Source organism: Tribolium castaneum, chromosome 6, assembly GCF_031307605.1.
Source record: "Tribolium castaneum strain GA2 chromosome 6, icTriCast1.1, whole genome shotgun sequence".
NCBI lineage: Eukaryota > Metazoa > Arthropoda > Insecta > Coleoptera > Tenebrionidae > Tribolium > Tribolium castaneum.
Genome location: NC_087399.1, coordinates 4,223,570 through 4,239,313, shown reverse-complemented (window position 1 = coordinate 4,239,313; position 15,744 = coordinate 4,223,570). Strand labels below are relative to the sequence as shown.

Genomic DNA, 15,744 nt, shown 5'->3' with positions numbered 1-15,744 from the left:
GGAGCTATTCCTCGAGAAATGTTCCGGGTACCCAAAACCGACAAAAACTGCGACGAAAATTGAAAAAAACCAACATCAAAAAATCGAACATTTGGACTTTTTGTGGACTTTTAACAACTTTTGTGGGTTGTTAAGACATGTAGAAGTCCATAAAAATTTGCTGGAGTTACTTAAAAAAAAAATTTTTTTTCACTTCTTTGAAGGTGAGTCTTGTATTACTCAGGAAATTTAAGCAAAAAAAATTGAAAATTTTAAATTGCGTGAAAAATTAGTATAACAGAGAAAAAAAGCCGCTGAATCCAATGGAACAAACCGCACTGCTCCACGATTTTTAGTTTTCGAGTTATGAATTTTTTTAATGAAAAAAATTTTTCACAATGACAAATGGCTACCCTAAATTTAGGCAAAAAATTTTAAATTTTTAATGCTTGTGAAAAATTGGTATAATATGTAAAATGAGCCGCTGAATCCAATGGAACAAACCGCACTGCTCTACGACTTTTAGTTTTTGAGTTATGAATTTTTTTAATGAAAAAAATTTTTCACTATGACAAATGGCTGCCCTAAATCCAGGCAAAAAATTTTAAATTTTTAATGCTTGTGAAAAATTGATATAATATGTAAAATGAGCCGTAGAATTCAATGGAACCAACCGCAATGCTCTACGACTTTTAGTTTTTTTTTATGAATTTTTTTAGTGAAAAACTTTGATCGCCTCTGTAGCCGGATCCGTTGCCCGGAGCGGCTCCGGGTTTGGTCGAAAAAATAGATAAAATTAAGCGCTATCAGATGGTTTTTTGTTCGTTGCTCTAAGTCTTACAGTTTCCGAGAAAAACGCAAAAAAAGGTTTCCATTTTCACTTTTTTTCAATTTTCAACCGCCAATTACGGCGAAACTATTAGAGTTATCGAGAAACGGAAAAATGGAGGACAACCGGAATAAAAAACTCTACAAAATGGCATAGGACTCAAGGCGATATCTCGCAAAAAAATTTTCAATTTTCAAACGCCGATTACGGCCAAACTAAAAGAGCTAGAAGAAAACGGTTTGTTCCATCGTAAAGAGCACATCAAAATCTATAAGATAGAATAGGTTTCATTTGATTTTGAGACACTTTAAAAATTGACCAATTTTAAGGGGGGGGTGTTAACTTTTTTTTTATTTTTTTTATTTTCTCATTTACGGCTAAACTATTTTAAAAAGTGGAACTGTTTTGATCCATACCAATGCAAAATGATCCGGGGAATCGATTAGCATCGAGAAAATTGCCAAATTCCCAATAGTTTTTTAGTTATGAATTTTTTAAAATTTTACCAATTTTTGCATTTATCAGCAATTTCCTCGAAAACTATTAGTCGGAGAACAATAATCTTTTTTGAAAAAAATAGATAATTTAAAGAGCTTTCCAACGATAATACACTTCATAGGGTCATCTCTAATAGTTCCGGAGCTATTCCTCGAGAAATGTTCCGGGTACCCAAAACCGACAAAAACTGCGACGAAAATTGAAAAAAACCAACATCAAAAAATCGAACATTTGGACTTTTTGTGGACTTTTAACAACTTTTGTGGGTTGTTAAGACATGTAGAAGTCCATAAAAATTTGCTGGAGTTACTTAAAAAAAAAATTTTTTTTCACCTCTTTGAAGGTGAGTCTTGTATTACTCAGGAAATTTAAGCAAAAAAAATTGAAAATTTTAAATTGCGTGAAAAATTAGTATAATAGAGAAAAAAAGCCGCTGAATCCAATGGAACAAACCGCACTGCTCCACGATTTTTAGTTTTCGAGTTATGAATTTTTTTAATGAAAAAAATTTTTCACTATGACAAATGGCTACCCTAAATTTAGGCAAAAAATTTTAAATTTTTAATGCTTGTGAAAAATTGGTATAATATGTAAAATGAGCCGCTGAATCCAATGGAACAAACCGCACTGCTCTACGACTTTTAGTTTTTGAGTTATGAATTTTTTTAATGAAAAAAATTTTTCACTATGACAAATGGCTGCCCTAAATCCAGGCAAAAAATTTTAAATTTTTAATGCTTGTGAAAAATTGATATAATATGTAAAATGAGCCGTAGAATTCAGTGGAACCAACCGCAATGCTCTACGACTTTTAGTTTTTTTTTTATGAATTTTTTTAGTGAAAAACTTTGATCGCCTCTGTAGCCGGATCCGTTGCCCGGAGCGGCTCCGGGTTTGGTCGAAAAAATAGATAAAATTAAGCGCTATCAGATGGTTTTTTGTTCGTTGCTCTAAGTCTTACAGTTTCCGAGAAAAACGCAAAAAAAGGTTTCCATTTTCACTTTTTTTCAATTTTCAACCGCCAATTACGGCGAAACTATTAGAGTTATCGAGAAACGGAAAAATGGAGAACAACCGGAATAAAAAACTCTACAAAATGGCATAGGACTCAAGGCGATTTCTCGCAAAAAAAATTTCAATTTTCAAACGCCGATTACGGCCAAACTAAAAGAGCTAGAAGAAAACGGTTTGTTCCATCGTAAAGAGCACATCAAAATCTATAAGATAGAATAGGTTTCATTTGATTTTGAGACACTTTAAAAATTGACCAATTTTAAGGGGGGGGTGTTAACTTTTTTTTTATTTTTTTTATTTTCTCATTTACGGCTAAACTATTTTAAAAAGTGGAACTGTTTTGATCCATACCAATGCAAAATGATCCGGGGAATCGATTGGCATCGAGAAAATTGCCAAATTCCCAATAGTTTTTTAGTTATGAATTTTTTAAAATTTTACCAATTTTTGCATTTATCAGCAATTTCCTCGAAAACTATTAGTCGGAAAACAATAATCTTTTTTGAAAAAAATAGATAATTTAAAGAGCTTTCCAACGATAATACACTTCATAGGGTCATCTCTAATAGTTCCGGAGCTATTCCTCGAGAAATGTTCCGGGTACCCAAAACCGACAAAAACTGCGACGAAAATTGAAAAAAACCAACATCAAAAAATCGAACATTTGGACTTTTTGTGGACTTTTAACAACTTTTGTGGGTTGTTAAGACATGTAGAAGTCCATAAAAATTTGCTGGAGTTACTTAAAAAAAAAAATTTTTTTTCACCTCTTTGAAGGTGAGTCTTGTATTACTCAGGAAATTTAAGCAAAAAATATTGAAAATTTTAAATTGCGTGAAAAATTAGTATAATAGAGAAAAAAAGCCGCTGAATCCAATGGAACAAACCGCACTGCTCCACGATTTTTAGTTTTCGAGTTGTGAATTTTTTTAATGAAAAAAATTTTTCACTATGACAAATGGCTACCCTAAATTTAGGCAAAAAATTTTAAATTTTTAATGCTTGTGAAAAATTGGTATAATATGTAAAATGAGCCGCTGAATCCAATGGAACAAACCGCACTGCTCTACGACTTTTAGTTTTCGAGTTATGAATTTTTTTAATGAAAAAAATTTTTCACAATGACAAATGGCTACCCTAAATCCAGGCAAAAAATTTTAAATTTTTAATGCTTGTGAAAAATTGATACAATATGTAAAATGAACCGTAGAATTCAATGGAACAAACCGCAATGCTCTACGACTTTTAGTTTTTTTTTTTATGAATTTTTTTAGTGAAAAATTTTGATCGCTTCTGTAGCCGGAACCGTTGTCCGGAGCGGCTCCGGGTTTGGTCGAAAAAATAGATAAAATTAAGCGCTATCAGATGGCTTTTTGTTCGTTGCTCTAAGTCTTACAGTTTCCGAGAAAAACGCAAAAAAAGGTTTCCATTTTCACTTTTTTTCAATTTTCAACCGCCAATTACGGCGAAACTATTAGAGTTATCGAGAAACGGAAAAATGGAGGACAACCGGAATAAAAAACTCTACAAAATGGCATAGGACTCAAGGCGATATCTCGCAAAAAAATTTTCAATTTTCAAACGCCGATTACGGCCAAACTAAAAGAGCTAGAAGAAAACGGTTTGTTCCATCGTAAAGAGCACATCAAAATCTATAAGATAGAATAGGTTTCATTTGATTTTGAGACACTTTAAAAATTGACCAATTTTAAGGGGGGGGTGTTAACTTTTTTTTATTTTTTTTTATATTCTCATTTACGGCTAAACTATTGTAAAAAGTGGAACTGTTTTGATCCTCACCTATGCAAAATGATCCGGGGAATCGATTAGCATCGAGAAAATTGCCAAATTCCCAATAGTTTTTTAGTTATGAATTTTTTAAAATTTTACCAATTTTTGCATTTATCAGCAATTTCCTCGAAAACTATTAGTCGGAGAACAATAATCTTTTTTGAAAAAAATAGATAATTTAAAGAGCTTTCCAACGATAATACACTTCATAGGGTCATCTCTAATAGTTCCGGAGCTATTCCTCGAGAAATGTTCCGGGTACCCAAAACCGACAAAAACTGCGACGAAAATTGAAAAAAACCAACATCAAAAAATCGAACATTTGGACTTTTTGTGGACTTTTAACAACTTTTGTGGGTTGTTAAGACATGTAGAAGTCCATAAAAATTTGCTGGAGTTACTTAAAAAAAAAAATTTTTTTTCACCTCTTTGAAGGTGAGTCTTGTATTACTCAGGAAATTTAAGCAAAAAATATTGAAAATTTTAAATTGCGTGAAAAATTAGTATAATAGAGAAAAAAAGCCGCTGAATCCAATGGAACAAACCGCACTGCTCCACGATTTTTAGTTTTCGAGTTGTGAATTTTTTTAATGAAAAAAATTTTTCACTATGACAAATGGCTACCCTAAATTTAGGCAAAAAATTTTAAATTTTTAATGCTTGTGAAAAATTGGTATAATATGTAAAATGAGCCGCTGAATCCAATGGAACAAACCGCACTGCTCTACGACTTTTAGTTTTCGAGTTATGAATTTTTTTAATGAAAAAAATTTTTCACAATGACAAATGGCTACCCTAAATCCAGGCAAAAAATTTTAAATTTTTAATGCTTGTGAAAAATTGATACAATATGTAAAATGAACCGTAGAATTCAATGGAACAAACCGCAATGCTCTACGACTTTTAGTTTTTTTTTTATGAATTTTTTTAGTGAAAAATTTTGATCGCTTCTGTAGCCGGAACCGTTGTCCGGAGCGGCTCCGGGTTTGGTCGAAAAAATAGATAAAATTAAGCGCTATCAGATGGCTTTTTGTTCGTTGCTCTAAGTCTTACAGTTTCCGAGAAAAACGCAAAAAAAGGTTTCCATTTTCACTTTTTTTCAATTTTCAACCGCCAATTACGGCGAAACTATTAGAGTTATCGAGAAACGGAAAAATGGAGGACAACCGGAATAAAAAACTCTACAAAATGGCATAGGACTCAAGGCGATATCTCGCAAAAAAATTTTCAATTTTCAAACGCCGATTACGGCCAAACTAAAAGAGCTAGAAGAAAACGGTTTGTTCCATCGTAAAGAGCACATCAAAATCTATAAGATAGAATAGGTTTCATTTGATTTTGAGACACTTTAAAAATTGACCAATTTTAAGGGGGGGGTGTTAACTTTTTTTTATTTTTTTTTATATTCTCATTTACGGCTAAACTATTGTAAAAAGTGGAACTGTTTTGATCCTCACCTATGCAAAATGATCCGGGGAATCGATTAGCATCGAGAAAATTGCCAAATTCCCAATAGTTTTTTAGTTATGAATTTTTTAAAATTTTACCAATTTTTGCATTTATCAGCAATTTCCTCGAAAACTATTAGTCGGAGAACAATAATCTTTTTTGAAAAAAATAGATAATTTAAAGAGCTTTCCAACGATAATACACTTCATAGGGTCATCTCTAATAGTTCCGGAGCTATTCCTCGAGAAATGTTCCGGGTACCCAAAACCGACAAAAACTGCGACGAAAATTGAAAAAAACCAACATCAAAAAATCGAACATTTGGACTTTTTGTGGACTTTTAACAACTTTTGTGGGTTGTTAAGACATGTAGAAGTCCATAAAAATTTGCTGGAGTTACTTAAAAAAAAAAATTTTTTTTCACCTCTTTGAAGGTGAGTCTTGTATTACTCAGGAAATTTAAGCAAAAAATATTGAAAATTTTAAATTGCGTGAAAAATTAGTATAATAGAGAAAAAAAGCCGCTGAATCCAATGGAACAAACCGCACTGCTCCACGATTTTTAGTTTTCGAGTTGTGAATTTTTTTAATGAAAAAAATTTTTCACTATGACAAATGGCTACCCTAAATTTAGGCAAAAAATTTTAAATTTTTAATGCTTGTGAAAAATTGGTATAATATGTAAAATGAGCCGCTGAATCCAATGGAACAAACCGCACTGCTCTACGACTTTTAGTTTTCGAGTTATGAATTTTTTTAATGAAAAAAATTTTTCACAATGACAAATGGCTACCCTAAATCCAGGCAAAAAATTTTAAATTTTTAATGCTTGTGAAAAATTGATACAATATGTAAAATGAACCGTAGAATTCAATGGAACAAACCGCAATGCTCTACGACTTTTAGTTTTTTTTTTTATGAATTTTTTTAGTGAAAAATTTTGATCGCTTCTGTAGCCGGAACCGTTGTCCGGAGCGGCTCCGGGTTTGGTCGAAAAAATAGATAAAATTAAGCGCTATCAGATGGCTTTTTGTTCGTTGCTCTAAGTCTTACAGTTTCCGAGAAAAACGCAAAAAAAGGTTTCCATTTTCACTTTTTTTCAATTTTCAACCGCCAATTACGGCGAAACTATTAGAGTTATCGAGAAACGGAAAAATGGAGGACAACCGGAATAAAAAACTCTACAAAATGGCATAGGACTCAAGGCGATATCTCGCAAAAAAATTTTCAATTTTCAAACGCCGATTACGGCCAAACTAAAAGAGCTAGAAGAAAACGGTTTGTTCCATCGTAAAGAGCACATCAAAATCTATAAGATAGAATAGGTTTCATTTGATTTTGAGACACTTTAAAAATTGACCAATTTTAAGGGGGGGGTGTTAACTTTTTTTTATTTTTTTTTATATTCTCATTTACGGCTAAACTATTGTAAAAAGTGGAACTGTTTTGATCCTCACCTATGCAAAATGATCCGGGGAATCGATTAGCATCGAGAAAATTGCCAAATTCCCAATAGTTTTTTAGTTATGAATTTTTTAAAATTTTACCAATTTTTGCATTTATCAGCAATTTCCTCGAAAACTATTAGTCGGAGAACAATAATCTTTTTTGAAAAAAATAGATAATTTAAAGAGCTTTCCAACGATAATACACTTCATAGGGTCATCTCTAATAGTTCCGGAGCTATTCCTCGAGAAATGTTCCGGGTACCCAAAACCGACAAAAACTGCGACGAAAATTGAAAAAATCAAACATCAAAAAAAAGAACATTTGGACTTTTTGTGGACTTTTAACAACTTTTGTGGGTTGTTAAGACATGTAGAAGTCCATAAAAATTTGCTGGAGTTACTTAAAAAAAAAAATTTTTTTTCACCTCTTTGAAGGTGAGTCTTGTATTACTCAGGAAATTTAAGCAAAAAAAATTGAAAATTTTAAATTGCGTGAAAAATTAGTATAATAGAGAAAAAAAGCCGCTGAATCCAATGGAACAAACCGCACTGCTCCACGATTTTTAGTTTTCGAGTTATGAATTTTTTTAATGAAAAATATTTTTCACTATGACAAATGGCTACCCTAAATTTAGGCAAAAAATTTAAAATTTTTAATGCTTGTGAAAAATTGGTATAATATGTAAAATGAGCCGCTGAATCCAATGGAACAAACCGCACTGCTCTACGACTTTTAGTTTTTGAGTTATGAATTTTTTTAATGAAAAAAATTTTTCACTATGACAAATGGCTGCCCTAAATCCAGGCAAAAAATTTTAAATTTTTAATGCTTGTGAAAAATTGATATAATATGTAAAATGAGCCGTAGAATTCAATGGAACCAACCGCAATGCTCTACGACTTTTAGTTTTTTTTTTATGAATTTTTTTAGTGAAAAACTTTGATCGCCTCTGTAGCCGGATCCGTTGCCCGGAGCGGCTCCGGGTTTGGTCGAAAAAATAGATAAAATTAAGCGCTATCAGATGGTTTTTTGTTCGTTGCTCTAAGTCTTACAGTTTCCGAGAAAAACGCAAAAAAAGGTTTCCATTTTCACTTTTTTTCAATTTTCAACCGCCAATTACGACGAAACTATTAGAGTTATCGAGAAACGAAAAAATGGACGACAACCGGAATAAAAAACTCTACAAAATGGCATAGGACTCAAGGCGATATCTCGCAAAAAAATTTTCAATTTTCAAACGCCGATTACGGCCAAACTAAAAGAGCTAGAAGAAAACGGTTTGTTCCATCGTAAAGAGCACATCAAAATCTATAAGATAGAATAGGTTTCATTTGATTTTGAGACACTTTAAAAATTGACCAATTTTAAGGGGGGGATGTTAACTTTTTTTTTATTTTTTTTATTTTCTCATTTACGGCTAAACTATTTTAAAAAGTGGAACTGTTTTGATCCATACCAATGCAAAATGATCCGGGGAATCGATTGGCATCGAGAAAATTGCCAAATTCCCAATAGTTTTTTAGTTATGAATTTTTTAAAATTTTACCAATTTTTGCATATATCAGCAATTTGCTCGAAAACTATTAGCCGGAGAACAATAATCTTTTTTGAAAAAAATATATAATTTAAAGAGCTTTCCAACGATAATACACTTCATGGGGTTATCTCTGATAGTTCCGGAGCTATTGCTCGACAAATGTTCCGGGTACCCAAAATCGACAAAAACTGCGACGAAAATTGAAAAAATCGAACATCAAAAAAGTGAACATATAGACTTTTTGTGGACTTTTAACAACTTTTGTGTGTTGCTAAGACATGTAGAAGACCATAAAAATTTGCTGGAGTTAGTTAAAAAAAATTTTTTTTTCACCTCTTTGAAGGTAAGTCTTGTATTGAAATTTGAGCAAAAAAATTAAAAATTTTAAATTCCGTGAAAAATTAGTATAAGAGAGAAAAAAAGCCGCTGAATCCAATGAAACAAACCGCACTGCTCTACGACTTTTAGTTTTCGAGTTATGAATTTTTTTAATGAATAAAATTTTCCACTATGACAAAAGGCTTCCCTAAATTTAGGCAAAAAAATTTAAATTTTTAATTCTTGTGAAAAATTGATATGATATGTAAAATGAGCCGTAGAATTCAATGAAGCAAACCGCAATTCTCTACGGCTTTTAGTTTTCAAGTTATGAATTTTTTTACTGTAAAACTTTAAACATTTCTGTAGCCAGAACTGTTGCCCGGAGTGGCTTTGGCTTTAGACGAAAAAATATATAATTTTTAGCGCTATCAGACGCTTTTCACTTTCATTATCACTGTCATTTTCACTTTTTTTCAATTTTAACCGCTGATTTCAGAGAAACTATTAAAGTTAGCGAAAATCGGAAAAATTGCGGTGAACCAGAATACAAAACCCTACGAAATGATAGAAACTACTAGAGTTATCAAAAAACGGCAAAATCGATTAGAACCGGTATAGAAAGCGCTATCTTACCTTCAACCCCCTGGCCTCTATCACAGTCGCCGTAAGCCGACTCAAATTTTCGTTGTAGAGCAGCGACACAAGCAACTCCCCCAGATTCGACTTGATCTCTTGCGGCTCCTGTAAACCCAACCCTTAAAACCCACCACCGTGTTATCCCACCGACAAACCTTTTCCAAGTCCAACTTGAAAAGCTGCTGTTCGGTCCCGTCCCCAATTTCCAAATCCTTGAGCGGAAACGTCACGTGTCCGATTTCGGATCTTCGCTTAGTCCTGCTGCCGTCGATTACTGTCAGCTTCAGGATGTGATCAGACATATCTTTCTGCGAGACCTGGATTTGTATGCAAATTTTCGTAGCGATAAGTACGTGACGTTCTACTCACTTGGAAGACCAGAGTTTCGTCAAAGTACGGGTTGCAAGTCTTTTTCTTCTGTTTGGATTGCAAGTAACGTCTTTCGTCGGGCATTAAGTGCAAGCTGGAGGGCAAATGTCAGAGGTCACTTTTGTAAACATTAAACAAGAAATTGTTGGAAAAGCGCTCAATTATGCAAACTTAAAGCACTGGCTATTTATAGACTTGAGCGAAATACGACTTGGACATTTGTTCCCTTTTATTCAGGGGCGAAATGTCGCTAAGACGACTCGAAGTTGCCTAAAGTAATTACTATTATTAGATTTTGCGGATCAAGTGAATTGTACCTTTTTATAACGTTTTCCTGCCAAACAATATAATATTTACAGAAGCTTGTTTTTATGCGGTATTGTTACTAATATTATTATTAAATGGGGAGTAATAAAGCGATCAGTAATAAATTCGATTTTGATCAGTAAAAATAAAAAATTACCGTATCAGTATTTATTTTTTTTTATTTTTTCTATTACGGCTAAATTATTCGAAAAAGTGGAACTATTTTAAGCCTTATCTTTGCAAAATGATCCTGGGAATCGATTGGCAACGAGAAAATTGCCAAATTCCCAATAGTTGTTTAGTGATGAATTTTTTAAAATTTTACCAATTTTTGCTTTTATCTGCAATTTGCTCGAAAACTATTAGTCGGAGAACAATAATCTTTTTTGAAAAAAATAGATAATGCAAAGAGCTTTCCAACGATAATACACTTCATAGGGTTATCTCTAATAGTTTCGGAGCTATTGCTCGACAAATGTTCCGTGTACCCAAAATCCACAAAAACTGCGACGAAAATTGAAATAATCAAACATAAAAAAATTGAACAAATGGACTTTTTGTGGACTTTTAACAACTTTAGTGGGTTGTTAAGACATGTAGAAGTCCATAAAAATTCGCTGGAGTCAGTTTAAAAAAAAAAATTTTCATCTCTTTGAAGGTAACTCAAGAAATTTAAGTAAAAAAATTGACAATTTTAAATCTCATGAAAAGTTGGAATAATACAGAAAATGAGCCGCTGAATTAAATGGAACAAACCGCATTGCTCTACGACTTTTAGTTTTTGAGTTATGAATTTTTTTGTTGAATAAAATTTTCTACTATAGAAAATGCCTATCTTAATTTTTAGCAACAAACTTTAAAAGTTTAAATCTCGTTAAAAAAGTTGGTATGACATAGAAAATGAGCCGCTGAAATCAATGGAACAAACCGCATTGCTCTACGACTTTTAGTTTTTGAGTTATGAATTTTTTTAATGAATAAAATTTTTCACTATGACAAATGGCTACCCTAAATTTAGGCAAAAAATTTTAAATTTTTAATTCTTGTGAAAAATTGATATAATATGTAAAATGAGCCGTAGAATTCAATGGAACAAACCGCAATGCTCTACGACGTTTAGTTTTTTTTTCATGAATTTTTTTAGTGAAAAACTTTGATCGCCTCTGTAGCCGGAACCGTTGCCCGGAGCGGCTCCGGGTTTGGTCGAAAAAATAGAAAAAATTAAGCGCTATCAGATGATTTTTTGTTCGTTGCTCTAAGTCTTACAGTTTCTGAGAAAAACGCAAAAAAAGGTTTCCATTTTCACTTTTTTTCAATTTTCAACCGCCAAATACGGCGAAACTATTAGAGTTATCGAGAAACGGAAAAATGGAGGACAACCGGAATAAAAAACTCTACAAAATGGCATAGGACTCAAGGCGATATCTCGCAAAAAATTTTTCAATTTTCAAACGCCGATTACGGCCAAACTAAAAGAGCTAGAAGAAAACGGTTTGTTCCATCGTAAAGAGCACATCAAAATCTATAAGATAGAATAGGTTTCATTTGATTTTGAGACACTTTAAAAATTGACCGATTTTAAGGGGGGGGTGTTAACTTTTTTTTAGTTTTTTTATTTTCTCATTTACGGCTAAACTATTGTAAAAAGTGGAACTGTTTTGATCCGCACCTATGCAAAATGTTCCGGGGAATCGATAGGCATCGAGAAAATTGACAAATTCCCAATAGTTTTTTAGTTATGAATTTTTTAAAATTTTACCAATTTTTGCATTTAGCAGCAATTTGCTCGAAAACTATTAGTCGGAGAACAATAATCTTTTTTGAAAAAAATAGATAATTTAAAGAGCTTTCCAACGGTAATACATTTCATGGGGTTATCTTTAATAGTTCCGGAGCTATTGCTCGAGAAATGTTCCGGGTACCCAAAACCGACCAAAACTGCGACGAAAATTGAAAAAATCAAACATCAAAAAATCGAACATTTGGACTTTTTGTGGACTTTTAACAACTTTAGTGGGTTGTTAAGACATGTAGAAGTCCATAAAAATTTGCTGGAATGAGTTTAAAAAAAATTTTTTTACATCTCTTCGAAGGTAAGTTAGGAAATTTAAGCAAAAAAATTGAAAATTTTAAATCTTATGAAAAGTTGGAATAACAGAAAATGAGCCGCTGAATTAAATGGAACAAACCGCATTGCTCTATGACTTTTAGTTTGTGACTTATTATTATTATTATTATTATTATTATTTTTGGTAAATAAAATTTTTTACTACAGATATTGCCTATCTTAATTTTTAGCAACAAACTTTAAAAGTTTAAATCTCGTTAAAAGTTGGTATAACACAGAAAATGAGCCGCTGAATTCAATGGAACAAACCGCATTGCTCTACGGTTTTTAGTTTTTGGGTTATGAATTTTTTTGCGAACTAAAAGCCCTCGAACTAAGCATTTATTATTTTATTGTGCATTTATTATTTTTACTGTACATTTATGATCTTACTGAGCATTTATTATTTTTGCTGTGCATTTATAATTGTTTTCTTGTGCATTTATTATTTTACTAGACATTTAATATTTTTACAGTGCATCTATCATTCTTACTGTGCAATTATTTATACCCTTAAAAGTGTTATTACCGAACAAAGGGGTCGCAGCTGTTGACCGTGCCCACAGTCCTCGAGGGCAAATTCTTGGCCTTGAGCAAGGAGACCAGCAATTTTTCCGTCGAAGGTTCGTACCTTAGCGAGAACCAGATCCGGCCAATGTGCCCTTCCGGCCACTGGATTTCGTCCAAATCCAGTGTGCTTTTATACAGGGCGGGTTCTATCACCCCTAAGCCGTAACAACCTAGGAAAATATGTTTATGAAAAAAAAACCGTTTGGGGCGCGAGCAAGCATAAACTTCAGCGAGGCTTACTGAAAGAATTCGATCTCTGATTCGAGACCGAAGGAAGCAGTAAACTCTCGGTGTCGACATCGGAATCATCCGGTTCAGTGAGGTCGCCTAGTGAGGTGCTCCTTAAAGGTGGAAGACTGAAATGGATCTCTTTGGTCCTACGTGGAAATTTATGATAAAACAAACACGAGATACACGAATATCTTATCTTACAAAAACTGAGGCGCGGTTCCTTGCTGAGATGGGTAAACAAGGATGCTGGAAGCGGCGTGTTCCTCGTCAGCGTTTTTAGTTTTGCGACGACGGAGGAAAAACAACACAGCCGCCGAAATAAAGACAAGCAGGACGACGCCCACAGCCACCGACGAATACAGGATTTCTGCGAAAAATTACGTCTCAGTTTATTTGAACGCCCACTGTTTGCACCCCTAATTAAAATTTAATTTCGTCTTAAACCCGAACTATGCCTTGACTTTACCTAGAAAAATGGACAATTGTTTCACGCCAGTTGATAAATAATCCGTGCACAAACTCGCTTAAATTCCGAGTGAGTTGTACAACAACAATGTAATAAAACTTATCTGCCCACCCTTGCGACAAGGGATGGTTATAATCACAGGACACAAAATTGTTTGTCCCAATTTCTTCAACCGCCAGGATTGCGTTTCATTTTTCGGGATAAATGGAATTAAAAGTATCGAGATAAATTGCAGAATTTTTGATTTGATTGCCCCAAGCTCAGGCAAACTTTCAATTACAGAAATGAAGCCCCATGGAAGATTATTATTTACAAAATTAAATTAATTGTATTTGTGTGACGTTTCAATTTGAAACACACCGAACGGAAAAATGTGTGCTGTGCGATTTTTAATTACAGCATTGTTTGTCACCGATTTCGTATCAAAAAATAATTAAACGCGACTTCAAACACGTTTTTACAAGCAATCACAACTATTGTTCCTAAGTTTTGTTAAAGTGTACCGTTTTGTTTACTTGCGGTTCGTCAAATCCGACAGGTAATTAACCCAGATTATAACTAAATTGCCCCATTTTTGCGGCAACCCGTCCTTGAATAATTACGAGCTTCCGCCGATTCCGGGAATTAATTAGGACGTCCCTTGTCGAGTCCCGGGACCCCATAAATTCGCTATCCCGGCGCATCCGCCAAAATTCTTACCGTGCCGTTGCAATTCTCCGGGAGTTTGTTCCGAGACCACGTACTCTTTGAAGGTCTCTCCTGTTGGTGGCGATTGGATGTCTCCCGGCGGAGGCTCCGACGACCGCACGCTCCGCAGGATCGCCAATTTGTCAGCGTACCATTGTTGATCCTTGCGCCAAGTGCTCAGCAGTTTACGGGTCCACGATTGATTTTCCATTATGGGCGGTCGGGGATTCACATATTTAGCCTGCAACAGGAGCGGACTACGAAATACGACGCGCCCGCTAAAAGCTTATTTTTTAATTTTTTTCTATAAAGGAACAAAAATGTAAAATAAAATGAACAGTTCTATTCGAAAGTTGCACAACCAACATTGCTTTCTTGTAGCCGGTTGCATAGTTAGAACTACAAGTTGGCAAATCTGGGACATATTGTAATTACAACTTCTGATTTGTAATGACTTATCCAAGCATTAAATGACTATTTTTTCAAGGCATTCATTCAACAAAAAGTTGGCGAAAAGTTTGAGCGCTCAAGAATTAATTTAAAGCCAATTAAGTGATTAATGAATAATTGACTCAAACTTTGTAAAACACTGCGAAGTTAAATGAGCGAAAAATTCTTGAGGCTTTAAAAAGTAAACAAAGAAGTTGGCGCATTTTGCTATCTATCACTTTGGAAAGCTGTGTAATGAGTAATAAATCAGTTTTGTTACTTGTGATTGGTTTATTTATGACAATAAATAAATCACTTTTAATTCAATTTAGTTTCAATTCTGTTGAAATAAACCTGCCTGGAAGGATCTCGCTGAATTCGCATATAGAGATTTATTTTTTGTTGCGTATAGAAAGTAGCAAGGTACCACCAAATTTAAATTAGTTTCGAAAAGTTGGAATTTCAAGATCACGCTTCGTTTCGTTCATTTCTCCTGTTTTGCGCCAAATTATTAAACAGTGCGATCTCTAGGTGTGGCTGTCGCTAAATCCTGTAATAATTACGTAACGTAACCGCACACAAGTCTAATAATTTTCAATTAGAATGCGATGGCAAAAAGTGACCAATACTTTCTCAACGCTGTTTTTATTGAAAATAATCCAATCCTCGAGTTAAGCTAAACCTTTCTCTCATTTGCTTTGGCGCTAAATTTGAGCCACGTATCGAACTTTTCAAAAAGAAAAACTCGGACAAAAGGGGATTCTGCCGAAGTTTATCCATCATTTCCCATTTATCACTCGGGCACGTGCAAGGAGCGTTTTGCATGCGAATAATCCGGCTGTGGTAAAAGGTAAAACGATAAATTCAAGCACGTTTCGTGCAATTTTCTCGGAGTGAAATGAGTGCGGTTTTGTGTAATGTGTGATTATGTACTTTCATCAATCAATAGATGGCATTGAACTTGGATAAGGCAATTTCTCCGCCAGGCTTTGATTAAATTAGGCGGATATTTTATCTAATCAGTCTCCATTCCTGTCAAAAACGGAAGGAACATGATTGAAACTCGCTGATTTCGG

General features: G+C 33.8%; 1 protein-coding gene across 4 annotated transcripts in view; it reads right to left on the bottom strand.

Moving 5' to 3' along the window:
* Positions 1 to 15,744, bottom strand: part of LOC661389 (synaptotagmin 15) — a 53,170-nt gene that overhangs the window by 24,387 nt on the left and 13,039 nt on the right. For 2 of the 4 annotated variants that reach the window (XM_015982593.2, XM_064357683.1), the window contains exons 2-8: positions 14,252 to 14,496; positions 13,288 to 13,453; positions 13,096 to 13,232; positions 12,815 to 13,025; positions 9,873 to 9,966; positions 9,659 to 9,820; positions 9,501 to 9,608 (exon numbers count right to left, since the gene is read on the bottom strand). In XM_015982593.2, the coding sequence (XP_015838079.1) occupies positions 9,501 to 9,608; positions 9,659 to 9,820; positions 9,873 to 9,966; positions 12,815 to 13,025; positions 13,096 to 13,232; positions 13,288 to 13,453; positions 14,252 to 14,450 (1,077 nt within the window). In that variant the 5' untranslated portion in view covers positions 14,451 to 14,496. Of the gene's footprint in view, positions 1 to 9,500; positions 9,609 to 9,658; positions 9,821 to 9,872; positions 9,967 to 12,814; positions 13,026 to 13,095; positions 13,233 to 13,287; positions 13,454 to 14,251; positions 14,518 to 15,744 lie in introns of all 4 variants that reach the window. The other 2 variants (XM_015982592.2, XM_967549.4) reach the window with 2 other exon arrangements.